At 48.5% G+C, this 25,777-nt stretch overlaps 2 protein-coding genes across 3 annotated transcripts in view; both read left to right on the plus strand.

Moving 5' to 3' along the window:
• Positions 1–971: 971 nt before the first annotated feature.
• On the plus strand, positions 972–21,785 carry LOC143828383 (long-chain specific acyl-CoA dehydrogenase, mitochondrial-like). The gene is made up of 11 exons (XM_077318777.1): positions 972–1,146; positions 5,263–5,424; positions 6,439–6,576; positions 7,706–7,870; positions 8,969–9,035; positions 9,776–9,940; positions 11,580–11,681; positions 13,662–13,775; positions 15,716–15,843; positions 18,949–19,035; positions 21,099–21,785. The coding sequence occupies exons 1-11, from the start codon at positions 1,082–1,084 to the stop codon at positions 21,190–21,192; spliced, it is 1,287 nt and encodes a 428-aa protein (XP_077174892.1). The 5' UTR covers positions 972–1,081; the 3' UTR covers positions 21,193–21,785.
• A 2,421-nt stretch (positions 21,786–24,206) lies between these two features.
• The window catches only part of LOC143828367 (KAT8 regulatory NSL complex subunit 1-like protein), a 36,602-nt gene continuing 35,031 nt past the window's right edge, over positions 24,207–25,777 (plus strand). The window contains exon 1 of one of the 2 annotated variants that reach the window (XM_077318745.1): positions 24,207–24,355. The gene's annotated coding sequence lies outside the window, so the exon portion shown is untranslated. Of the gene's footprint in view, positions 24,356–24,697; positions 25,062–25,777 lie in introns of those variants that run through there. The other variant, XM_077318747.1, reaches the window with a different exon arrangement.

Raw genomic sequence — 25,777 nt, forward strand, 5'->3', positions numbered from 1 at the left:
AGCAAAAACTGAGGGGCACCCTGCAATCCAGCTTGTCTGTTTTATGGATATGTTTTAATGTTTTTAAAAAAACGTACAAGTTGCAAAACGGTTATAGAAGAAGGTTGGTTTTTATATGCCACTTTTGTCTACCTGAAGTCTCAAAGAGGCTTACAATCGTCTTCCCTTTCCTCTCCTCACAACAGACACCCTGTGAGGGAGGGTGAGGCTGAGAGAGCCCTGATCTTACTGAAGAAGAGTTGGTTCTTATATGCCACTTTTTTCTACTTAAAGGAGTCTCAAAGCGGCTTACAGTCGCCTTCCCCTTCCTCTACCCACAACAGACACCCTGTGAGGGAGGTGAGGCTGAGAGAGCCCTGATATTGCTGAAGAAGAAGAAGAAGAGTTGGTTCTTATACGCTGCTTTTCTCTACCTGAAGGAGTCTCAAAGCAGCTTACAATCCCCTTCCCTTTCCTCTCCCCACAACAGACACCCTGTGAGGGAGGGGAGGCTGAGAGAGCCCTGATATCACTGCTCGGTCAGAACAGCTTCATCAGTGCTATGGCAAGCCCAAGATCACCCAGCTGGCTGTATGCGGGGGAGTGCAGAATTAGAAGTCCGGCGTGCCACATTAGAACTACCACACCGCCCCCACCCCACCTCAAAGGCTGGAAATCAGTTGCCATGCCAGGTCCCACCTAGAGGTTGGCAACCCAGGCGTTTCACTGTAAGGCAGTCGTTCCCTTTAGCAGGGCTAGTCAACCTGTGGTCCTCCAGATGTCCATGGACTACAATTCCCATGAGCCCCTGCCAGCAAACGCTGGCAGGGGCTCATGGGAACTGTAGTCCACGGACATCTGGAGGACCACAGGTTGACTACCCCTGCCCTTTAGGATTGCTTTGCAAAATGCTCCAGCAGAAGCCTGGGTCACCCGCCCCCACCTCCTCCTCGAAAAAACGCCCGCGCTGCGGCCGCCAGAGGTCGCCCTGTCCTTGGCCTCCCCGGCCCGGGGAAGCGGCTCCGAGCGAGGGCTCCCGCGGGCGACAGGGGGCGCCACTGTGTGCGCCCCTCTCTCCTTCCGCGTTCCCGGCACCATCGGCATGGCTGCTGGGCGGCTGCTGGCGAGACGCGCTCTCTGCGGGGCGGCCGGGCTCCGAGGCGAGAGGTAGGGCGAGACGGAGGGACGCGTGCAAAAGGCGCCCCTCGTTGCCGAAGCGGGCGGGCGACTGCAGAGCTCCCAAAGCGGCCAGGGGGACCCGGGATTGGGGGTTTCCTAGCAGACGATCGCAGAGTTTGGAGCCAGTTTGGGGCAGGGGCTGCGATCTCCTTCCGGCTGAAAGGCCGGGGGAAATGGCCGAGCCAAGGAAACTTTCCAGGCTGGCCTGGAGGCGAGTCGCGCCCGCCTTGTTGCTTCCCCGGGATCGTTGCTCACGGGCGGACCTGTCATTGTTCAGCCGGACTTCGGTCGGGGGTGGGAGCGCAAGGCGATGCCAACCTCCAGGTGGCAGGTCGGAGCCGCAAGCCAAACGCGCCGCAGGAGAAGAGAGCACTCTTGAAGTGCGCAAAAAGTGGAGACTCCTGTTCAAAACCCAGGGCGTGTATCAATGAATGTATTATCATCATCATTATTATTTATTATTAAATTTATTTATTAAATCGGTATACTGCCCTCCAAGGTCGATGAGTCCACAGGCACAAAAAAGGACTCTTATCTTTTGGAACGTTTGTCTCAGCGGACGCCGTTTGGGATGCCGCGGAAATCTCCGCCAGGCGAGAAAAGCTAACCAAGAAAGGAAGTATTTTTGTGCAGTGTGTGGAGGAATGACTTTGGGGGTTATTACTGACGGCTTTTAATGCCATGTATTCATTCGCCGTCATCCAAAACACACAGCAATGTATGAATTCATTAGTCCGTTGCCATCCTAAACACACAGCAATATATGAATTCCTTAATACAGGGGTAGTCAAACTGCGGCCCTCCAGATGTCCATGGACTACAATTCCCAGAAGCCCCTGCCAGCATTTGCTGGCAGGGGCTTCTGGGAATTGTAGTCCATGGACATCTGGAGGGCCGCAGTTTGACTACCCCTGCCTTAATACATGCTGTGTGTTTTGGACTAGGGTCTCTGCTTTTTGTATACAGTGTTTTATACCTTTCTGGAGCGTAGCCTCCAGGGGGGGACTGAAGATTTCACGGCTCTCCGGACTGCAGAGATTGTCTCTCCTGGAGAAATTGGCTGTTGTGGGGTGTGGGGTCTGTGTAGGGCTGCTGAGTCGACACAACCATATGTGTCACCCGATATCACCCGATAAATGTTGAACAATTTTTTTAAATGTATAAAAAGTTAATCCACTCCCACTCCTTCAGGAAACCCATCTAGGGCTGTCAGGAAACGTGCAGCTTTTGGAGGTGGACTCTGGCATTATAGCCCAGTTCCAGCCCACCAAATCACCAGGTATTTCCCAACGAGAAGTTGGCTGTTTCATCACAGATGGTCAACTTTGCCCTAGTTCCAGCGTGGGCAAGCCCTTTGCTCTGACGTGACCAAACTTGTACGGAAGCCATCCTCAGCAAAACATTTCTGAGGCTGAAACTGGGCAAAGGTCTTCAGAGTTACCTGGCCTTCAGGTGCAAGGCCACCTGGGATAAGGACTCCGGAAGGGCAGGTAGCCTCATGGGGTCTGCTGCTCCAAGATTCTATTGGGACCACTGGCATCGTAAAGACTAATACAAAATATTCCGGCATAATCTTTGGCGAAGCCAGAGGTCTCTCCAGAGCTTCTGACAGCGGTAAAAAAGGCAAATGTCATTTTGGGTGCAGCGGTAAAAGCAAATGTCATTTTGGGCTGTATCAACAGGGGCATCACATCAAAATCACAAGATGTCATAGTCCCATTGTATACGGCACTGGTCAGACCACACCTGGAGTACTGTGTGTAGTTCTGGAGGCCTCCCTTCAAGAAGGACGTAGATAAAATTGAAAGGGTACAGAGGAGAGCAACGAGGATGATCTGGGGCCAAGGGACCAAGCCCTATGAAGATAGGTTGAGGGACTTGGGAATGTTCAGCCTGGAGAAAAGGAGGTTGAGAGGGGACATGATAGCCCTCTTTAAGTATTTGAAAGGTTGCCACTTGGAGGAGGGCAGAATGCTGTTCAGTTGGCTGCAGAGGAGAGGACACGCAGTAATGGGTTTAAACCTCAAGTACAACAATATAGGCTAGATATCAGGAAAAAATTTTTTTCACAGTCAGAGTAGTTCAGCAGTGGAATAGGCTGCCTAAGGAGGTGGTGAGCTCCCCCTCACTGGCAGTCTTCAAGCAAAGGTTGGATACACACTTTTCTTGGATGCTTTAGGATGCTTAGGGCTGATCCTGCGTAGAGCAGGGGGTTGGACTACATGGCCTGTATGGCCCCTTCCAACTCTATGATTCTATGATTCTTTGACAAATTGAAGTCTGGCTTACTGGTTAGTTATTGTTAGTTTTTAAGGGGCTGCTAGAGTTCTGCTTATGTAGTGGTAAAATGTGGATTTACTTATTCTGCACCACTGCATCTATACTCGGGGATGCCAGTCTCCTGGTGGGACCTGGGGAGCCCCCAGAATTATAGCTCGTCTCCAGACTAAATAAATCGATTCCCCTGGGGAAAATGGGAGGGTAGACTCTGTAGCATTGAGCCCCACTGAGGTCACTGTCCTCCCACCATCTAATGGAACAGCCTGTTACTCTGGAGAAAATGGGTACATTGTAGGGTGGACCTCTCCATTGCACCCCATCAAGTCTGCAGCCCCAAATATCTAGTGGCCAAACAAAAGATTCGCTTTCTAAAAACATTTGGTCCACATTGGGACCCCTCCTCTCCAGGTCCCCACCATTTTCAGCCACAGGTATGTGTCTCCTATAATGCCCATTTTACTTATGGATGTGGGAACAAATCTACTAGCGCACCCCATGGGACAGAAATGGGCATAGACGTGACATCCATTGTCCATCCCTGGGGAATGTGCCAGTAGACACGGTGGCAGAAGAAGTGGCGACAGAAGCGTCAGCATAGCAGCTGGAGCTCAGTGCCCTTTCTTGCTAGCCATCTCTGTGCCCATTTCTCCTGTGTCTGCAACTGAGGACCCCAGTCACCTCCTGGCTTCATGCCAGAACAACGGAGCCAGGGATGGGCCTGGCTTTGGAAGACAGACAGTGGAGACTTCACCGGGGCAGGAATCAGGTTGTGGCATATTATGTGTTCCCACATAATCTGCGACAATCTAATTTTCGGAAATTTTATCTTTTTTTTAAGTATCCTGAGAACCTAATGGAAGCTATATGGGATCAGACCAGTGGCCTGCACAGTACAACACTCTGTGACACACAGTGGCCAAAACCCAGGTGTCATCAGGCGGTCCATCAATGGGGTCAGAACTCTGGAAGCCCACCCATTGTGGTCCACCCAGAATACCCAGCCTCACTCCCCCAGACGCAATGTTCCCTTTATTTATACCTTGTGGCTAATGGCCACTAAGGGACCTCTGCTCCATAGGTTTACCCCCCCTTGAAGCTGTCTGTGCTTGTAGCCACCACCTCTTCCTGTGGCTGTGAATTCCATGTGTTTAATACTTTTTCATAAAATATGTTCAAGGCAGCTAGCAATGATATAAAACAGAAATACAAGTCTCTTACCTCATTGTACAAGGGAATCGTCATTTTATTTGCTACATCGACTATGTTTAATTGCCACCTTTCTCTCCGAGGCTTGACACAGATTTTTAAAACTACCTCCGAAAGAACCCTATGATAAAACAAGATCCCATAAAATAAAGTAAAATAAGGAGCCAATCTCTCAGAGACCTGATGCAGCTTTTGCTTTGTTGTACTGGATCTTAACGTACAGTGTGACTAAACTAATCAGTTTAGCAATTTCATTAGCAGCAGGAGTCCACCAAACATTTCCTCCAGATCAGGGGTAGTCAACCTTTGGTCCTACAGAGGTCCGTGGACTACAATTCCCATGAGCCCCAGCCAGCATTTGCAAGGGTTCCCAAACTTTATGAGCCTGTGGGCATTTGTGGAATACTGATATGGCATGATCACAAAATGGCCACTGCAAAATGGCTTCCACAGGAGGTGGAGCCAAATACAAAATGGCTGCCATTGCTTACCACTGATCAGGAGATCACAGCCTGGTCCCCAGTAGCTTACCATCAATTGGAATCCTATCATATTTTTTTTAAAAAGGTATGGGGGATTTTTCCCAATGAGTGCAGTATTTCCTTTTATTTCCCTAAGGCACCTTCACACTGGAAACCATGAGACGGCACGCTTGGAAACCTCCTCCGCGAAAACTGTAATGGACATTGGAACTCGGAGGATCTTCTCTTCCGACCATGACATCTTCCGGCAAAGCGTCAGAAAGTTCTTCCAGGAGGCTGTGGTTCCATATCATGCAGAGTATGTGTACTTGGAGTGTCTCACTATATTGATGTTACAAAGAATATCCTGCAGGGGGCAACAAAGAGGCGTACTTGGCAAAGTTAGATTGGGAACTTCCTGATTTTTTTTTTCAAATAGTTTACTTCTATGTCCTGATTGGCTCATTTGGAGGCTTCCTACTTTTTGAGCAGACTTCCTCTCTGTTTGCCTCCAGAAACAGCAGTTGAACAGAATGAAGGTACAGATCAGTTAATGCTTTCTGTCTCCCTCCCCTCTTCTTCCTTTCTTGCCTGCCTGTCTATATCTATTTCTGTGTATTTGTTAGATTTATTCCCCGCTACTCTTGGCAAGCCGGCTTGCAGAAGGTTACATAAAAAATAACAACCCCCCACATAAAAAGTTAAAGCCGTCCATATACAAAGTTGTTTCTTTTTAATAAAATTGTTTTATACCTTAAGCAGGCTGGTGCTGCACCCTCTCTGCATATTGAAACTCCGCCAGCAATCAAAATGCTTCTTTGCTTTTTAAAAAAGTTCTGAGATGGGCAGGACATTTCTTTGAGTAGCCCCCATTGCTGCTGCAATTCCAGAGTGGAAACACATAATCCACACAGCCGTTTATGCCCACATTTTCCTGGTCACCGTTTTCTCCTCTTCTTCCTCCTACGGCGGCTTTGTAACACCATCTAATGGAACAGTCTGTTGGTCCCATTTTCATTTTTCTTAAAGAATCTGTAGCCCTTTCCATAGGGTGGGAAATGCCAGCTGCGGAGCACTTCTGCCCATTGACCTACAGTTGCCGGCTTCCAGGTGGTGCTAGGAGATGTCCCAAAATTACAACCGATCGCCCAGACCACAACCTGAGGAAAATAGCTGCTTTGGCTGGTGCACCCCCCAAATCTTCTTCTCGGAGCTTGACAACCTTGGGCTGTGTAGTCTTGTATTTCAAACTATTAAACTTGTGTTCTTACTCAGTTATCAAACAGACTAGAAAAAAATGGCATCACCTTTTCATGCTGTGTTTTATCTGCAGATGGGAGAAGGCGGGGCAGGTCAGCAGGGAACTCTGGGAAAAAGCCGGCCAGCAGGGGCTGCTCGGAGTCAACATATCGGAAGACGCTGGTGGTATTGGAGGAGATCTCTTCTCTGCAGCTGTCGTCTGGGAAGAACAGTATGTAGCCATTGCAGCTTTGGAGAACTTTCCTTTTGTGTCCAGAAGTTTGCCCACTTCTGAGTTCCTTAAAAGACATTCAGTCAGTCAGTCACAGCTTGGAGTAGTGGTTAGGAGCAGCGACTTCTGATCTGGTGATCCGGGTTGGATTCTCTGCTCCTCTCTCCCACATGCAGCCAGCTTGGTGACCTTGGGCTTGCCATCGAACTGAGAAAGTTGTTCTGACGGAGCAGGAATATCAGGGCTCTCTCAGCCCACCTACCTCACAGGGTGTCTGTTGTGGGGAGAGGAAAGGGAAGGCGATTGTAAGCTGCTTTGAGACTCCTGGTAGAAAAAAGCGGCATATAAGAACCAACTTTTCTTCTTCAGTAATCTCAGGGCTCTCTCAGCCTCACCTCCCTTACAGGGTGTCTGTTGTGGGGAGAGGAAAGGGAAGGCAATTGTAAGCCGCTTTGAGACTCCTGGTAGAAAAAAGCGGCATATAAGAAACAACTCCTCTTTTTCTAAACATTAAGATTTTAAAACATGTTGGGGTGATGGTCCTCATAAAAAAAGAAAACATTAAAGGTGTTTTGTTTCCTCCTGGTGGGCTTGAATTGCGTAGGCACAAAATTTCATTGTTTGTACAGAGACTTGAGGTTTGTCACCCATTAGAAGGTCTTTGGTCCAATCCGCTTCTGTTTGATGTAACCTCCCTCCCAGAAGGAGGTGGATAACCTTCATATGAGCTGAGGTATAAAGGGGGCAACGAAAGAAGATGTGTTCCATAGATTTAAGAGAAAGAAAATCCCTTAAATATCTGACAATAAGAAAGATCAGGAATAAAATCGTTCAAATTCCAGTACTTTCTACATTTGTATTCCAAGTTTATTCTCATTCAAATTTAACAAAATACTGCATTTACTGTATATTTATATACCATTTTAAAATGACTTCACATTCTAAATTTATCTCCTGCTTTCATAATAAACTTCCCAGGTCTAGAAGAATGGAATAATAAATGGGCTGAGCATGCAGCAATGGCGAAATCAATGCCATATTTGAAAAGCAGATCAGTTTCCTGTGTGTCTCTTTCTGTTGGCGAGGCGATGCACAGCCCTTCCTGAACGGTCTCCCACCTCTTTTCCAGAATGTATGTGAACTGCACAGGCCCCGGATTCAGCCTGCACTCCGACATTGTCATGCCCTACATCGCCAATTATGGTTCCCGAGAGCAGATAGAAAGATTCATTCCAGAAATGGCAGCAGGGAAATGCATCGGTGCAATAGCCATGACCGAACCAGGGGCCGGAAGGTGAGCAGAGAAGGGCACGGACCAGAAACGTTCTGAAAGCTGCCATCGTCTGCATAGTTTCTTGGACTCACGATCTCATCAGTGTCTCAGTGTGCAGAGGCAACATAATCTTATAAATACCTTTGCGTGTTAGGGATGCCAACCTCCAGGAAGGACCTGGGGATTCCCCCAGAACTGCAACTCATCTCCCGTTCCCCTGGGGAAAATGGATGCTTTGGAGGGTGGACTCCATGGCATTATATCCCGCTGAGGTCCCTTGTCTGCCCAAATCCCACCATTCCACAGGCTCTACCCCCAAATCTCCAGGAGTTTCCCAGCCTGGATCTGGCAACATTGCCTCACAGGGATCTTGCTTTCTGTGTGTTTGTGCATTTGCATGCATGTGCGTATGTGTAGAAGGGCTCTGTTTGTTCTGAAAGGAATGCATCTGGGTTTCATGGGGTCAGTGAAGGGAAAAGAGGAACTTTCGTGAGTCCCTGCTCACTTCTTCAGTAGGATAGAGCCAGAGCCCAGGAACACTTGAAAGACACAATTTGTGGCAGTGGAGGAGCTTGTGTAGTCACGGCTCACTTCTTCAGATGTCAGTCTGAGTAGGACTGACCCTGATCTTATCTGTTCCACTTACTACTTTTGGTGTGGCCTTGGAGGAGGAACGTGTCTCATAGCTTAAGTGCCACTCAGTGCTTAACACCTACTGAGGGCGGCTGTCCCACCCCTGAGTGCTTCCTCCTCCAACCGGCTTGCCTGTCTGTCCAGTGGCCAGCCTTCCATCCCCCACCCCTGACCACCCCCTCCTCCTTCCACTTCCCCTTGAGGCTCGGAGGCTGCATATCCCTGCTGCGTGAGAGCTGCCCCTGCCGGTGAGTTTCCTGCCCAGGGGCCTCCAGCCTTTCCAGGTCCTGTGGGGAGGGAGAGGCCATCTACAGAGTTCTTCCACCCACCCACCCCTAATCTAGCACCTGTTGTATTCCTGAAAGCAATAGGCTTGGCCCCTAGTTCAATATAAGGCAACTTCATTTTTTTGTTCTCGCTCCCCTCTGCCCCTGTTTGTAAATATCTTGTGTTTTTGTTGAGCTCTCAAGTTCTGTTTTCCCTTAGCGATTTGCAGGGCGTGCGGACGTTTGCCAAAAAGGACGGGAACGATTGGATTCTGAATGGCAGTAAGGTATGGAAGCGGATCAGTGCCGAATCTGTCGTTCAGTCGTTTGGTTCTGTTGAGCTCTGCGAGTTAGCAACCGGGGCTTCGTGTGTGACAGCCCCGCAGTGATTTAGGGCCAAGCCCTTTGTTCAGGCTCCCCAAATCACCTAGCGACTCCGGCTGGCGACTTGGAATGCGGGCGGCTTAGAAGGGGGGCTTTTCCGCCCGGCTTTTGTCCGGGAAGGACCTAAAGAGCACCAGAAGGACTGGCTCCTTTCACGTCGGTAATCAAGGACTCAGCGATGGCGGGTGGGAAAAAGCAGGCAGTAGAATCGCCTGCCTGGTAGGAAATTGCCCAGTGGAGCTGGGGAGACGGACAAAGACGGTCAAGCCATCAATCCAAAACAACCCACAAAAAAGTTTAATTTCCCACTGAATGTCCTGATGGGACAAAGGGGAAAATGTCACAGGGGAATGCGAAGAGCAAAGAGTCTCGTTGCTTGGTAGTCGTTCTTGGAGGTGCTTTAATAAAACGTGCTTCTTAGGAGGGAGGGGGTGGGTGAGGCTCGCTCTCGTCATGGTTGTGAGGAGAAAATGGATCTCCCCAGCTCTGCACCGGAAAAGCAGGGCACCAAAACAGTCTACCTACGTCCTGGCTTTGTGTTGCCCAGGGCGTTCCACTCCTGGAGTGCCCTGACAGAGCTGCCTTGCCAAGAGAAGGGAGGGAATGAAAACGGGCCACGCCTTCTTTCTGCCCCCATTTGCAGGTCTTCATCACCAACGGTTGGCTGAGCAACCTGGTGATCGTCGTGGCCGTGACCAATCGTGAGGCTCGCTCGCCCGCTCACGGCATCAGCCTTTTCCTGGTGGAAAACGGCATGAAAGGCTTCGTCAAAGGGCGGAAGCTGGAGAAAATCGGCTTGAAGGCACAGGTGAGGTACTGGGGAGGCCTATGTGTGTACTCGGCCATCTTTGGGAAGGCTGCTAGAGGTGTCCCCAGGCCTTCTTGGATGGCTAGAAGAGACAGCAGCCCAAGCTGGGGGCCTCTAAGAGAGAGATCTCTCTCAAAGGCCCTACAAAACTGGTGAAGTTCCCAGAGGGCCCTGATCTCATCAGGAAGAATGTTCCACCAAGGCGGGGCCGAAAAGGCCCTGGCGATGGTTGAGGCCAGTCTCCTCTCTTTCGGGCTGAGGATCCTAAGTAGGTCTGATGACTTCAGCACTCTTTGGAGGGGTGTAGTGGAAGAAGGGTGGAAGAAGTTGCGGCCAACTTACGGTCGCCCCGGAGGGGTTTCCAAGGGCTTATGGGGTCTATTGTTTTTATTGTTGTAAGCCGCCTTGAGATGACTTAGTTGGGAGAGGCGGGATATAAATTAAATTTTAAATAAACGAATGAATGAAAGACACATTCAGAGGATGTTTGCCATTGCCTGCCTCTGCATAGCAACCCTGGAACTCCTTGGGGGTCTATCCAGGTCCTAGCCATGGCTGACCTTGCTTAGCTTCTGAGCTCTGATGAGATCAAGCTAGCTTGGGCCGTCCAGGTCGAGGCAAGAGACGTTCAGAAGTGGTTTGCCATTGCCTGCCTCTGCAAAGTGAGCTTGGACTTCCTTGGCGGTCTCCCCTCCAAAGAATAACCAGGGCTGACCCTGCTTAGCTTCCAGGATGTGAGGGGATTGGGCTAGCCTGGGCCATGCAAATCAGGGCCCTGTGGGTGAAGGGAGCCAGCGTGGTGTGGTGAAGAGCAGCAGCTTCTAATCTGGAGAGCTGGGTTTGATTCCCCGTTTTGCCACATGGAGCCAGCTGGGTGTCCTTGGGCCAATCACAGTCCTGTTAGAGCTGTTCTCGCAGAGCAGTCTCAGCCCCACTTACCTCACAGGGTGCCTGTTGTGGGGAGAGGAAGGGAAGGCAATTGTCAGCCGCTTTGAGGCTGACAATGAAAAGCGGGATGTAAAACCCAACTCCTCTTCTTCTTAACCTTCCTCCCATTGTTTCAGTTGTGGTTGGTCTCCTCAGCTCTCCAAGCCTAGGCAGGAATGGAAATAAAAGGGGTTGGCTCATTCAACTCCCCTCATAGTCCCCTCAGAATCGGGACAACGACCATCACTTCTGACACAAGCTGCTTTAGAAGAAGAAGAGGTGTTTTTTATACCTCACTTTTACTGCCCAAGGGGTCTCAAAGCAGCTTACAATTGCCTTCCCTTCCTCTCCCCACAGCAGGCTCCCTGTGAGGTAGGTGGGACTGAGGGAGCTCTGAGAGAACTCCTCTGAGAACAATCCTAGGAACTGTGACTAGTCCAAGGTCACCCAGCTGGCTGCATGTGGAGGAGCGAGGAATCCACTCTTAGCCACAGCACCAAGTTAGCTTATAGGCAGGGACGCTGCTTGTTTAGTTTTCCGTGGTTTTCCGGCTCTAGCCCAGCTTGCTCACCTTTCAGTTTGGGCAACCTCTCCTCCACCCCTGTAAGATCACCCATTATTCCTGCCAAATTCCCCCTCACAGGCCTTTGATCAGGGCAGAAGTCAAACATGACCATATCTTCCCCCCACCCTACGTATTGTTGAATCTTAGGACACGGCAGAGCTCTTCTTTGAAGATGTCCGTCTTCCCACAAGTGCGCTCCTTGGGCAGGAGAACAAAGGATTCTATTACCTCATGGCTGAACTGCCTCAGGTAGGCCGGACATGAAGCCTCACCACGCTCATAGAGATGCCACAAAGGCGTGATTTGTCCGGGTTGAAAAGGAGGGATTTTTTGGTGGGGTGGGGGAAGTGTTCTTTGCAGTGAATGCTGCAGAGCCAAATTTTTAAAGCAAAGTACGCTGATCATTGTCGAGCATAGAAATGAGTAACACAATTCTGGCCCATATCCATCTGTGAAGGGTGTTGGGATTAATGGCAACGGTGCCCAGGTGTATCAATCACAATATTCTAGATGTAGGAAAGTTATAAGACAGAGGTTTCCTGGTTTCTTAATCAGCACAACTCAGTGTGTCTCCCCCCCCCCCCTATCATAAGAGCATCGGAAGAGCCCCGTTGGACCAAGCCAGTGAGGGTCCATCTAGCTCAGCCTCCCACCTCACACAATGGCCAACCAATCTCCAAACAGGATGAGCTGTTACAACCTCAAGTCAAATTGTAAAAGAATTGCTACCTTCTCAATCAAGGCAGGATCCTGGTTATTCGTTGAAAACAATATCTTCTTCTGGTCAGATGATCTGGCTTTCTTGGTTAAAAATGAAGATATTTCCCCCACCCTGAACATCCCTATAAAATAGGCAAACCATGTAAAATAGATTCTATAAAGTTTTGCCAACAGAGGCAGATTCCGTTTAAATTCATTCATTCCATTCATTCATTCACTGCCTGGCCTAAGGCTCAGGGTGGTTTACAAAAAACAGAACAATACAGATAACTCAGTAGTTGTAACAATAATAATACACTGGAATAGTACATTATCTCCCAGTTAGCAATGCTGAAGGTAGAACATCTAACCTCGCTAACATAAAAGCTCTTCTCTTTTGTGGATCAATTAGATGATAAAACTATGGGGCCATGAGGTCCGAACGAGGCAAGATTCATGTACAAAGTGGACAACATGTTTTACTAGATGTGCAGATTAAATCTTGAAATTCAGTATCTAAAATTCTAGGCATAATTATTTCAAAAGGCAGATTTCAAGAATGGCAAGTCCAAAAGATTTGATTTTCTGCTCAGCAGTTCTTAACCCTTTGCATTGGTTCTCTATAAGCATTAAATATGCAAGGCCCGTTGAATCCGGACTAAAAAGGAAGCAAAGCCAGAATTTGATTGTAATCTGCCATGCTTTAGTTGCCAGTCGTTTGGGATTAAGTTTCAGGCGTAGAGCCACAAATGGTACACCATTTAGAATTCCTAATATCTGTCGCAGAAAAACGAATTGAAAACTTTCAAGATCCTGGGTCAGTGTACTAATCTACAACGGAGTTCCATGTAACAAATGAGAACAAGGCTTGGCATTAAAAACCTGCACATACTGGTTGCCTTTTGTATTAAATTTTTTTAAAGTACTTTTATATGCAGATGGTGTTTTCTTGTTCACGAATTGGTTTGGAACATTTGCTTTCTCAGTGTTTAGAAGATCATTGTAAGGATAAGAAGCTTTTGCTGAACTCTGAGAAATCTTAGGCAGTGGTCCCCAACCTTTTTTCGGCTGGGGACCGGCAGGGCGATGGCCACGCCCGCGCATCGTGCATGCGTGGCTGCGCCCGCGCATCACGCATGAACGGCCGAAATAGGGCATGCGCGGCACTTTTGCACATGCGCGATTTCAGCAGCACGCATGTGCGCATGCCCGGCCGCGCATGCGCGATGCGCGGCGCGGCCCTTATTCCCTCTCGCACCCCTCCCGCAGTAAGAAGCTTCCCGGGCCGCAAGCTTGTGGCCTGGGAAGTTTTTTACTGCGGGGGGGGGGCGGGGAGAGGGAACTGCGGCCCGGTGCCCTGGCCTTCGTGGCCCAGCATCGGGCCGCGAACTGCAGATTGGGGACCACTGATCTAAGGTATTAGTCTTCTCAGGCCTGGAGACCCCATAGTTAGAATGTTAGAGCAAGTTTGGTATTTCAAATATCTTGGGTTCTGTTTCCACATTTTAATAGCTCTTCATGTTTCTTAAGGAAAGGCTGCTGATAGCTGATATGGCAATTGCCAGCTGTGAATTCATGTTTGAAGAGACAAGGAACTACGTTAAGCAAAGGAAAGCTTTCGGAAAAACGATCGCCCATCTGCAGGTGAATATTTTCAGCATCCTTGCTTGCCCTGTCGAGTTGTGTTCTTATGTTTGTCTGTATCCCACAAACTTTTCTTCTGGGCCTGCTTCCTGTTATATGTAGGGGTCATCTGTAGGGATCGTATTTACAATCCTGGAAATCTCAGTGTTTGTTTTAGGGTTTTGTCCAGCCCTTTGATTTAGCCAAGCAGAACTTTCTTGTTTAGGGGCATGCCTTTGATGACAGTAATCGTCCTCATCCCTTGCATGAGGGGGTCCTCCTGGGGTCCTATAATACCCTAGTCAGGTGCTGGTATCAGGTTGTACCAACCCACTTGGTTTGTTCAAACAATCAAAACCAACGAAGGTAACTAGATACAAAGTCATTCACAGGCCCACGTTCAGGGTTTCCAGAGGTCAGGCGAGCACAATAGTCTGGTCTAAGAAATCAAGGTTTTCAAGCCAAGAGATGTCAGCATATAGCTTACAGTGCATCCACACACCCCCAATTACGTTTGAGAGGCTTTATAGTTAAACATCAGCTGTTTAGACTCAATCCTGCAACAATTCATCATCATTCTTAGCGGATAACTGACATCTAGCCATTTGGTGAGTACTTCTCCTTTTAGTCTGCAGCTCTGCTCTAAGCCTCTGGCTCCTCCTGTCTAATGGTGCCGGTGATCCTTGATTCTTATATTTAATCAGACTTTATCCATCATGGTCAGTATTGTCTACTCAGACTGGTAGCAGCTCTTCACAGTCTCGGGCTGAGGCCTACAGCTTGGATCTTTTTAAACTGGTGATGCTGGGAATTGAACCTGGGACCTTTTGCATGTCAAGCAGATGCTCTACCACTGAGCCATGATTCATCCCCTAGATTGGATAGCCATGTTGATTTACAGTAGAACAATTAGATTTGAGTCTACTAGCACCTTAGAGACCAAGAAGAATGAACTTTTAGAAGCTTATACTATAAAAATCTCGTTAGTCTCTAAGGCAGGGGTGGCCAAACTGTGGTTCTCCAGGTGTCCTTGGACTACAATTCCCATGATCCCCTGCCATCTGGAGAACCATAGTTTGGCTATCCCTGCTCTAAGGTGATACTGGACTCAAATTTCATTCTTCTCTTGGCTAGCCCTTTTAAATGAGCCTTCCACTTCTGAGCCCAGACATTTTGAACCCACACTATTATTTGTCACAAGATTTGGTGCTTTAGGGCAGGGGTAGTCAACCTGTGGTCCTCCAGATGTTCATGGAGTACAATTCCCATGAGCCCCCGCCAGCGTTTGCTGGCAGGGGCTCATGGGAATTGTAGTCCATGAACATCTGGAGGGCCACAGGTTGACTACCCCTGCTTTAGGGCAGTTGATGCGCTTCCTGGATGCTTGAGGCTGATTCTGTATTGAGCAGGGGGTTGGGCTAGATGGCCCACATGGCCCTTCCCAACCCTGTGAATCTGTGAGAAGTCCTTGCACATGTGCACAGTAAGAGATCTGGGTACATTTCAATAGGAATGGAAATGATTATGGAAGAGGAAACAAAACGATTTCGTGATATTATTATCCACTTCCATCTGGATGGTTATTTTATTTATCTCAAAAGCAACAGAAAAGGAGAACATGAAAGGGAAAACCTCAAACTCCAGCAACTAATTTGAAAAGAGAAAGGGAAAACAAACTATAGGTAACATAGAAGCAAAAATATAACAAGAGTCCAATGGCCAATCAAAAGCCTTGCTGGGAGAAAGCCCTACCTTGCCCCACCCACTTTCTGGAAATACTTCAAAGGTACCAGGGTGGGTGTTGGTGGGCATCCTGGTGCCCGGGGGCACCACATTGGGGATCCCTATTACAGAGAGAGTCTTCCCACCCCATCCCTGCCCCTAAATATATTAAAGTCTTTATAGAATACTCCCTTTTTTCATTAAACCCTTCTCTTTTTTCCCCCTTTGCATATTGAAAGACAGTCCAGCACAAACTGGCGGAACTGAAAACACAGATTTGCGTAGGCCGGGCATTTTTGGATAGCTGTCTCCAGCTGCATGCGGCAAAACGCCTGGACTCTGCCACTGCTTCGATGGCCAAATACTGGTACGCCGGGGGGAGGGGGGGAACAGTAGGTGGGTTTCTGGAGTTCTGGCCCCACTGGTGGACCTCCCAATGGCCCCTGGGTTTTGGCCATTGGGTGCCACAGAGTGTTGGACTGGAAGGGCCACTGGCCTGATTCAACATGGTTTCTCTTGTTTCTTAAATGTGGGGCAGTGATTCGACATGGCTTCTCTTATGTACTTATGTCTGGGGCAGGAATGTTCTGTATTATTGGTGCTTTTATTGGAGGGGGGCACAGTGGGAGGGCTTTTGGAGTTCTGGCCCTTCTGGTAGACCTCCTGATGCCACCAGGGTTTGGGTCACTGTGTGACACCAAGTGTTGGACAGGCCTGATCTTGTTTCTTACCTGTGGGGCAGTGGTGCTCTGTATTATTGGTGCTTTGGGAAAAGAGGGCAACAGCGGGAGGGCTTTTGGAGTTCTGGCCCTTCTGGTAGACCTCATGATGGTTTCCTAACTGGGTCTGACTTCAGGGTGGAAATGTTCATAGAATAATAGAGTTGGAAGGGGCCTCATGGGTCATCAAGTCCAACCCCCTGAACAAAGCAGGACACTCATCCCTTTCACTCATCCACTGTAACCTGCCACCCCCTTGAGGCTTCACAGAATCAGCCTCTCCATCAGATGGCTATCCAGACTCTGTTTAAAAATCTCCAAGGATGGAGAACCCACCACCTCCCGAGGTGTTGCCCATTGACTTTCTGTAGCAAGTCCTGACCGGAGCTGCTGCTTCTTATAGTTCTGTTTTTCATTAGCCAGAAAATGCCCTGGGCTGCTGTTGCTGTTACACATTAACTCACCTTTCACCAGGCAGAATTAGACAAGTAACAGCCACAAAGGTAGTACTTTGTACTGATGCCTGACTAAATTAAGCACATGGGTGAAAGAAACCAGATGGGAGATCAGGAAAAGGCAGGAAACAATTTTTTTAAACACATGTACACATAAGAAACTTTTATAAAATGGAAGAAACTTATAAAATAGGATATACCAGTGACAGATAGTTGCCTGCAGGAATGTTTCCAGAACAAGCATATAACTTGGGTCACAGTCAGCTAAAATTCAGTAAGTCTTCCTTAAGCTTCAGTACATAAATAAATAATAATAAATATTTTTATTTATTGATTGATTGATTGTATTTCTATTCCGCCCTCTCCTGTGGCTCAGGGCAGTTTACATGGAACGGCAAGAACAGTACAGTATAATTAGGTAGCAACAATGGTAACGAGAGAACAGAGTTTAACAACATCAACATTTTTACAGTTTGAACATGAGCATTTTAACAATCCCATTTTTATACCCCACCCTTCCTTTGGAGCTCAGTGCAGGTAACAATACAGGTAGCAGAAACCTAAAAACAGTTCTCAGTTCCCCCTGAGCAGATTTATAGTCAAATGGGGATTTTTCAGAGTCTTCAGAACAGGTCTTCTATAATTCACAACAGCAGAGTCAGCATTTCTTGGTGGTCTCTTTGGGCCCCAACCGTGGAACAGCTCTGGCTTACAGGCCCTGCGGAACTGGTTATGGTCCTATGGGGTCCTGGTCTCTTTAGGCAGAGCGTTCCACCAGAATGGGGCCAAGGCCAAAAAGGCCCCGCCCCGGTTGAGGCCAGTTTCACCTCCTTTGAGCCGAGGATCCCAAGCAGATTTTGGTCTGTTGATCTTAACGCATCTGTCTAACTTTGGAATTTCAGTTGGTCAAATTCATATAATTATTTCTAATATAGTTATGACGTCGTGTCCTTTTATCAGCAATAAGAAAGGGAGGGAGAGAGATTGCTTCCTTGCGTGGCTCTTCTGCAGAGTTTAGAATTTCCTTTTTGTTTTGTTCGTTTTTATTGCTCATTGAAAACCTAACTAGTCCCAAGAGAAGTGTCCTAGTATTGAAGCGCTATAGAATTATTTGCCCTGAGATTCAGAGTTCAGTCAAGAAGAATCCTTTGGATAGCACTCTGGAAATAGCTAATCTAATGTAATAAAATATGTTGCATACTTCTCACAGCATGCTGAAGGTCCCAAAAACTCCTTTTGGTGGAATCTCGCCTCCCCTGGGGCCAATTGCTGCTCTTGCTTAGGCTTCCGTGCCCCCCCCCCTTTTTCAGGCCTGCTATGAAGGAACCTCTAGCGGCCCCTGACCGAGGGGAGGGAACCTCTAGCAGCCCCTGACTGAGGGGAGGGAACCTCTAGCGGCTCCTGACTGAGGGGAGGGAGGGAGAGAGCGACGCAGGGGAGTCTGAGGGCATGGGCATGCTTTCCTTTTGATGGGGGAAAGCTTTCCCCTTCTGCCTAATGGCTGGCTGACAGAGAGGCCACAGAAAAGCCCCTTCTCATATAAAATACTGCTGTGGCCAGCCTCACTGCTCAAGGGCAGATGCAGCCAAGCCAGGCATGTCTCTTCTCCACCAGTCTCGGATGCTATGAGGCCTACTGTGCAGGGTTGTTGTTCAGTTGAAACTGGATGCTGTTGCGGAGGTTCTTTTACCTCCTCTGTCATCTGCACAACAACCCTGTGCAGTAGGCCTCAAGTGCTTCATCTCCACAACAACCTGTGCGGGAGGCCTTACATGCTTCTTCTGCACAACAGCCCTGTCCACCCTCCAAAGCAGCCGCTGAAACATCCGTGGTCCCTTTTAAAAGAAAATTGCTTCCCTATAAAGAACAATTGGAAATGAAGAAGAAAAGTTTTCATACAATTGGAACTGAGGAAGAGTAGGTTTTTATATCCCAGTGGCTGACAACCCCCTTCCCTTCCTCTCCCCACCACAGGCACTCTGAAAGGCAGGTGGGGCTGAGAGAGTCCTGAAAGAATGGGGACTGGTCCAAGGTCCCCCAGCAGGTCTACTGTGTCACAAAGGGGCTTAAAATCTTCCCTTCCTCTCCCTACACTGGGCAGCTTGTGAGGCAGGTGGAGCTGAGCGACTGAGAGAACTGGGGCTTGTCCAAGGTCCCCCAGCTGGCTTCATTGGGAGGAGTGGGAAATCAAACTCGGTTCTCCAGATTAGAATCTGCCTTAACAGCTATACCAAACTGGCTCCTGGTACATAAAGACTCAGTAGCTTTTGCCGACATTCTGGACTTTTTCCTTTCTAGGGCTTCTGATCTCCAGAACAGTGTGGCTACCCAGTGTGTCCAGCTCCATGGAGGATGGGGGTATATGTGGGAATACCCAATTGCCAAGTAAGTGTGGTTGCTCTTTAGTCTGAGTTCTTTCTGCCACCTTGTTTGACAAACCGGTCATCCTTACAGATAAAATATTTCCACAGGAAGAGCCTTGTGCTTCCCCAGAAGTTAAACAATTTTGCTATTCTGCTCTTCAATAGTTTACTTTATGTAATTCGAACATTTACTAGCTGCCTTTGGGGCTTGTGGAACCCAAGGTGGTTTACAATCTAAATAAAACCACAATTATGAAACCAAACCATATCAGACCACAATTAAAATCTCCTGTTAGGACTGCCAGTAAGTAAGTAGAGGTACACCTTCCTAAATCAACTGTATTCAGTTAGTGCTAAAGGGTGTGACTCTATTGAGGATTGCCCTGTAAATTAGTCTAAATAAAATTAGCTTACATAAAAATGTCTTCAACTGCCTCCTGAAAATCAAAAGTCTAAGGCTCAGATACCCTAGTCCCAAACCATTGCTTGCCACACATTTTGTGGCAGGGCATCAGCTTTTGTGGGTCAGTGCGCATTTCTGATATCTGGGGAAGAGAGCAGTGACTCATGAAAGCTCCTCCCCTGCCACTAATCTTGTTAGTCTTGCAAGTGCTCCTGGATTCTTGCCCTTTTCTACTGAAGATGTGAGCAGTGACCCATGAAAGTTGCTGCCCTGCCACAAATCTTGTTAGTCTTTCAGGTGTTCCTGAACTCTTGCGCTTTTCTACTGAAGAAGTGAGCAATGACTCGTGAAAGCTCCTCCCCTGCCACAAATCTTGTTAGTCTTTCAGGTGCTCCTGAATTCTTGCCCTTTTCTAATGAAGAAGTGAGCAATGACTCATGCAAGCTCCTCCCCTGCCATGAATCTTGTTAGTCTTTCAGGTGCTCCTGAACACTTGCCCTTTTCTACTGAAGAAGTGAGCAATGACTCATGAAAGCTCCTCCCCTATCATGAATCTTGTTAGTCTTTAATGTGCTCCTGAACTCTGGCTCTTTTCTGCTGCTACAGACAGACTTACATGGCTACTCATCTTGATCCATCTCCCTAGAAATTTTGTTACACAATCTCGGGGCTCCTGCTGAAAAATCCCTCTCTCCTGTGCCTACCAAGCAAGCCTCTGATTGAAGGGTCCATTGGGTTGCCTTTCCCTGTGATCTTGTTTCCTGAGCAGGAAGATAAGGGAGAAGACAGTCCTTCAGACACCCTAGTCCCAAGCCATTGCTTGAACATGTCTCTTAAGTTCGCTTACACTAGCAAGCAGCACATTTTGATGCAATCCTGTAACATATGCAAAATATTGGCTAAAAACAAACTAAAAACCTCAGATGCTGGAGCCTTTAAAATATACAGGTTGTATCTCAGAAGTTCCAGATCCTGGGATATGTAGGTTTTCCTGGAAAAACTTTCTTTCAAGTACATTATGATCCTTCTCTTCTGCTTGGGGCAACAGAGGTGGGTCTCACAATGATCATGCGAGGTAGGCTAGAATGAAAAACTATAATGGTTTATAATAGAAGTAGATTTAGATGGGTAACCGTGTTGGCCTGGAGTGGCAGAACAAAGTTTGAGTCCAGTGGCACCTTTGAGACAATATTTTATTTAAGGTACTAGGGGCCAAGCATTTAGGAATACTATGGGCACTAGATTAGGCGGGTGGGGTGGAAGAACTCTGTGGATGGCCTCTCCCTCCCCCCAGGACCTGGAAAGGCTGCAGACTGGAGGCCCCCAGGCAGGAAACTCACGGGCAGGGGCAGCTCTCATACAGCAGGGATCTGCAGCCTCCGAGCCTCAGAGGGAAGTGGAAGTAGGAGGGGGTGGTCTGGGGTGGGGGACAGAAGGCAATTGGCTGGCCACTGGACAGGCAGGCAAGCTGGTTGGAGAAGGAGACACTCGGGTGGGAAAACCGCCCTGAGTGGGTGTTAAGTACTGTACTTAAGCCATGAGACACACTCCTCCTCCAAGGTCTTACCAGAAATATATTAAGTGGAACAGATAAGTTTTTATGTGTAGGCCCACTTCTTGTTTTCAGAAGCAGTGCTTTTATGTCTTCCAGTCCACTCACTCCCTCACTTCTTTTTCCCCAGATGTTTTGTAGACTCCCGTGTTCAGCCCATCTACGGTGGTACCAATGAAATCATGAAAGAGCTTATTGCCAGAGACATTGTGAGTGATAAATAAGTCTGCAGCTCTCCTGCTTCCCAAATCCAGTTACTGTTGACCTGGGATTCAATTATACACGGCAATGACTTTGGAGGAAGGAACTCTCTTCTAGCTCAAGAAGAGGAAACGCTGTTATTAAAAAAAATACTGCAAAACTTCCAAAGCGTGCCACCTTTGTTTCTTCTTTTGATCGGCTGCCATTCTGCAGATGTGGGATTCCAAAAGACAACAACCCCCCCCCCCCATTTGATGGTATGAACAGGCAAAAACAAACTAAATTCTAGGGATTCATCTGAACTTGACGTCTTTTATTCTAATGGAACTCAGCCTTGCCCTGAGCATTCAAATTAAACACACAGTGGTGGGAAGAATTATGAGGGTTGTTGAAAGGAGGAAGCAGCTGGGGGCTGGAAAGATGCAGTCATGGAAAATCCTTGGAAATGGTGAGAGGCAGACCCGTCCCTGACACACCCTAATAAAAAATGTGTAGCTCTTCTAATGGCCTTTACATAGCCGTCTAAACAGAGAAAGCATTTGTCGGAGTTGAGAAATGAGCTGAGAAATAATTGCACGGGAGTATTAATAATAAAGTTTTCATGAAACCAAAGTAACCTTATGCCAACTTGCGTCTATGTCCTATGGAATTATAAATGAGAGTTATTATCCACAGTTTGTTTTGTATTTGGTGATCAATTGTGTATATAGACATTCTTGCTGGCCGTTGACTGTTTTAATAAACTACTAATACTGCTACTTATAAAGAGATAACAGAGAGTCTTAAATTTTGATTAAGCCACTGGACAGATTCTTTTTTCCTTTGTTGTGTTTTTGGGATCGCCCACTTTCTTCTTGTGAGGCTTGAGACCTCAGCAGGTTCGAATGCAGGTCTCAAATTGTGGCTCTCCAGATGTCCATGGACTACGATTCCCATGAGCCCCTGAATTGTAGTGCATGGACATCCAAAGAGCCACAGTTTGGCCACCCCTATAATGCCATCAGGGACACCTATGTTGGTAACCCACTGATCAACTGGTAGTAGTGGGACATCTCCAGGTGCTACCTGGGGGTTGGCAACTCGGATGCATTAGTGTCCCAAAATACAAGTTGGACGTAAAAACCAATGCCTTCTGACCATATTTGTAGTCTGTGCATAAGTCTATAAAGTGTTCTTGGAGGAGGAGCCCTAGGTGGGCATGTATACAGCTATGCTTCCCAGCCATATTTTGCCCGATAAACTTTTGTGTGCAGCCACACTTCCTCAGATACAATGAAATGGGAATTACCAGTCCACATGTCCGAAGAAGAGTTGGTTTTTACTGCCTGAAAGTCTCAAATCAGTAACCAACACCTTTCCCTTCCTCTCCTCACAGCAGACACCCTGTGAGGTAGGTGGGGCTGAGAGAGCTCTACGAGAACAGCTCTATCAGGACTGTGACTAGCCCAAGGTCATCCAGCTGGCTGCATGTGGAAGAGTGGGGTATCAAACCTGGCTCTCCAGATCAGAGGCCTCCACTCTTAACCATGACACCAACCTGGCTCTTGGCACACGGCATATTTTACAGCTAATTTACTACCTACCCTCTGCCTATGTGTGTGGACTGGTAAGTCCCATTCCACTGTTCCTGAAGAAGCGTGCCTGCACATGAAAGTTTAGGCGCTGAATAGAACTTGATTGGATGTAAAGTAGCCACTGGACTCCAACTTTGGCCGGCTGCTAAACCAACATGATCTGTCTCTTGCTTTGAAAATCCTACAGGATCACCTTAAATGGGTTGTGACTTGACAAGTATGTGTTTAGGAAATGCAGCAAGGCACAGCTGCAGATTCCTAGAAGGAAGAGTTTCCTAGCCTAGGAGTGTTTCTCAATTTAGCCCTTGAACAGAATGCTCAGGGTAGCATTCATCACGCTAGGTGGTGAAAACAAACCAAAGAAGGCCAAACGATGGGGACAGAATTAAAGCCCCCAAACGGTTTAAGGCTGAAAATAATTGTTGAGTTTAATATTTTTTTTTCTCAAATGGAAACCTCAGGGTTTTTTTTAATGAGAAACAGTGTCAGAGTCAAGCTTACTAGACTTTATCAACCTTGGAGAATGCACTCCTAAAGAAAATATGTTCAAAAAGACAATGATAAACAGTCTCAAAATTTTAATAGACTCTGGTACAGCTGGAATATGAGTCTCCCTGTCCTAATGTCTTGGAGAGTGGAATGATTTCAGATGCCAAATGACAATAGCATGCCTGATTAGGTTAGGTGTGCTTTGCAAAGGGGTCAATTCAGGTGGCGAGCCACCTTGGTCTGAAGCAACAGGACGAAGTTTGAGTCCTGTGGCACCATTTGTAGAGGTGTTGCCAGACACCAATGCAGAGAGCTAGTGACATAAAGAAATAATCACACAGGAAGCCAAGGTCTCTGTTTAGTCCAGGAGGATGCCTTACAGGCCTGTAGCATTGTCCCACCCCAAACATGCCCTGCCCCACCTCTTGCTCTAGGAAGAGCCTAAACCCACCCTCTTTTAACATGGGGAGTTTCCTCTCTACTGCAGCGCATTGGATTGCAGGACAAGGCCTTTCCCCCACAGCGGAGTCTCCCTTGTGCAGTGCTCCAGGCTAGAAAGCTCTGCTCCCTTGGAGAAGAGTTGTTTTTTTTTCTATTTGCCACTTTTCTCTACCAGGAGGAGTCTCAAAGCAGCTTCCGATCCCCTTCTCTCCCCACGACAGGCACCCTGTGAGGTAAAGTGGGACTGAGAGCTCCGCAAGAACAGCCCTATCAGGACTGTGACGGGCCCAAGGTCACCCAGTTGGCAGCCTGCGAAGGAGAGAGGGATTCAACCCAGTTTTCCAGATTCCAGCCCTGCCTTTCGCGAAGCCAGCCCTCCCGCACGGAGGCAGCCCCGCCTGGGCAGGGAAGAGGGGAGAGATCGGACCGGCGGGCAGTCCCCACGAGGCGGCCAAAAGCCCCGCCAGAATCCTCCGCCTCATTTACATAGCCCCGCCCCCCGCGCCGCGCGATTGGCCGAGGGAGGCCGCCGGCGGCCCCGCCCGCCCCGCTTCAGCCTTGGCAGCTGAGGTGGCTGTTTGGGCGGCCGAGCGACTGTTGACGGAGCGACGGAGGGAGCGGGGGAAGGAGCGCGACGCCGCCGGGACCGGGCAGGAGGGGGGCGACCGCAGCGGGGCAGCAGGCGAGTGCGGCGCTTGGCGGGGCGGTTTCTCCCCTCAGAAAATGTGGGGAGTGGGCTTGGGGGGGGAGGTGGGGAGCGGGGAAGCCAACTGCCTCCCCTCCCCCGCTCCGCCTTCGGGTTTCAACGGCGGCGAGAGGGCGCCGAGGGAGGCGGGGCGCCCGGAGGAGGCGTGGCCGTGGGAGGCGGGGAGGGAGACATCGCCTGCCTCCTCCCGCGCTCCCCTGATTGGTTGGCCGGGGAGGGGCGGGGCGTGACGTGGGGGAGGAAAAAAAAAAGAAGCGGGCGGGTCGGGACAAAAAAGTTGTTTGCGGGCGGGGGCGGTTCGTGACACGTGTCGCGTGGGCACCGCTTTGGCGCGCCACTTGCGGACATCCTGGTCTCGGACTTTTCACGGTTGCTTGCTGTGGAGTGTGAACTTCCAGGAGATTTGGGAGGGGGGAGGCGAGATATCTCAGTGGGGCCGAATGCCATGGAGTCCGCCTTGTAAAAGCGCCGATTTTCTCCTCTCATCTGGAAATCAGCAGTGATTTGGGGAGATCTCCAGGTCCCACCTGGAGGTTGGCAACTGTAGCTACCCCTCTTGTGTGACAGGGATCCAGTTTTTGTCTTCTGTCTGCAGAATGGAGGTTTTTGGCTGGCAGATGGACTCGCAGTCTAGCTAGATCCAAATGGGTCGCTCTGTTGGTCTGAAGTAGTACAACAAAACGTGAATCCTATGGCACCTTTTAGACCAAGAAGGATTTACTCGAGGCGTGAGCTTTGGAGTGCATGCACACATTTTAACTGCATCTGAGCTGCGACTTGCAGAAGCGCCTCCTCTGCCACAAATTAAGGCACTACTGAGTTCTTGCCGTTTTCTACGGAAGAAACGAGCAGCGATGTACAGAAGCTCCTCTCCTGCCATAAATTATATTAATCTTTGAGGTGTTCATGGACTCTTGCTTTTTTCTGCTACTGCAAACACACAGCTACACATCTTGTCTGCTCTCTGAGCGTGCATGTGTGAACTTGTAGGGATCAGAGTTTGTTTTGTACGCACTAGAATTGACTTTTGTGGCTCTAAATTTCTTCCCGGTTGCCTTTTGAGTGGCTTCCAAATTCCCTGAAGGGTTAGTTGTGGTTAGACCTGGAAGATACAGATTCTCCACTCTGCCATGGAAGCTAGCTGGGTGGCCTTGGGCCAGCAACACAAACTTAACCTAACCTTCCTTGCCGGTTATGAGGATAAAAGGATAAAATGAGGATAAAAAAGAAAACAGGAGAAAGAGGAATTGCTTGGATTCCCATTGGGGAGAATGAAGTCAATCAAGCAGACTCAATACGGGGTGGTTTGCCAGGACCTTTCCCAGTCATTACCGTTTTACCCCCCAGCAAGCTGGGTACTCGTTTTACTGACCTCAGAAGGATGGAAGGCTGAGTCAA

Source organism: Paroedura picta, unplaced genomic scaffold (assembly GCF_049243985.1).
Source record: "Paroedura picta isolate Pp20150507F unplaced genomic scaffold, Ppicta_v3.0 Ppicta_v3_sca22, whole genome shotgun sequence".
NCBI lineage: Eukaryota > Metazoa > Chordata > Lepidosauria > Squamata > Gekkonidae > Paroedura > Paroedura picta.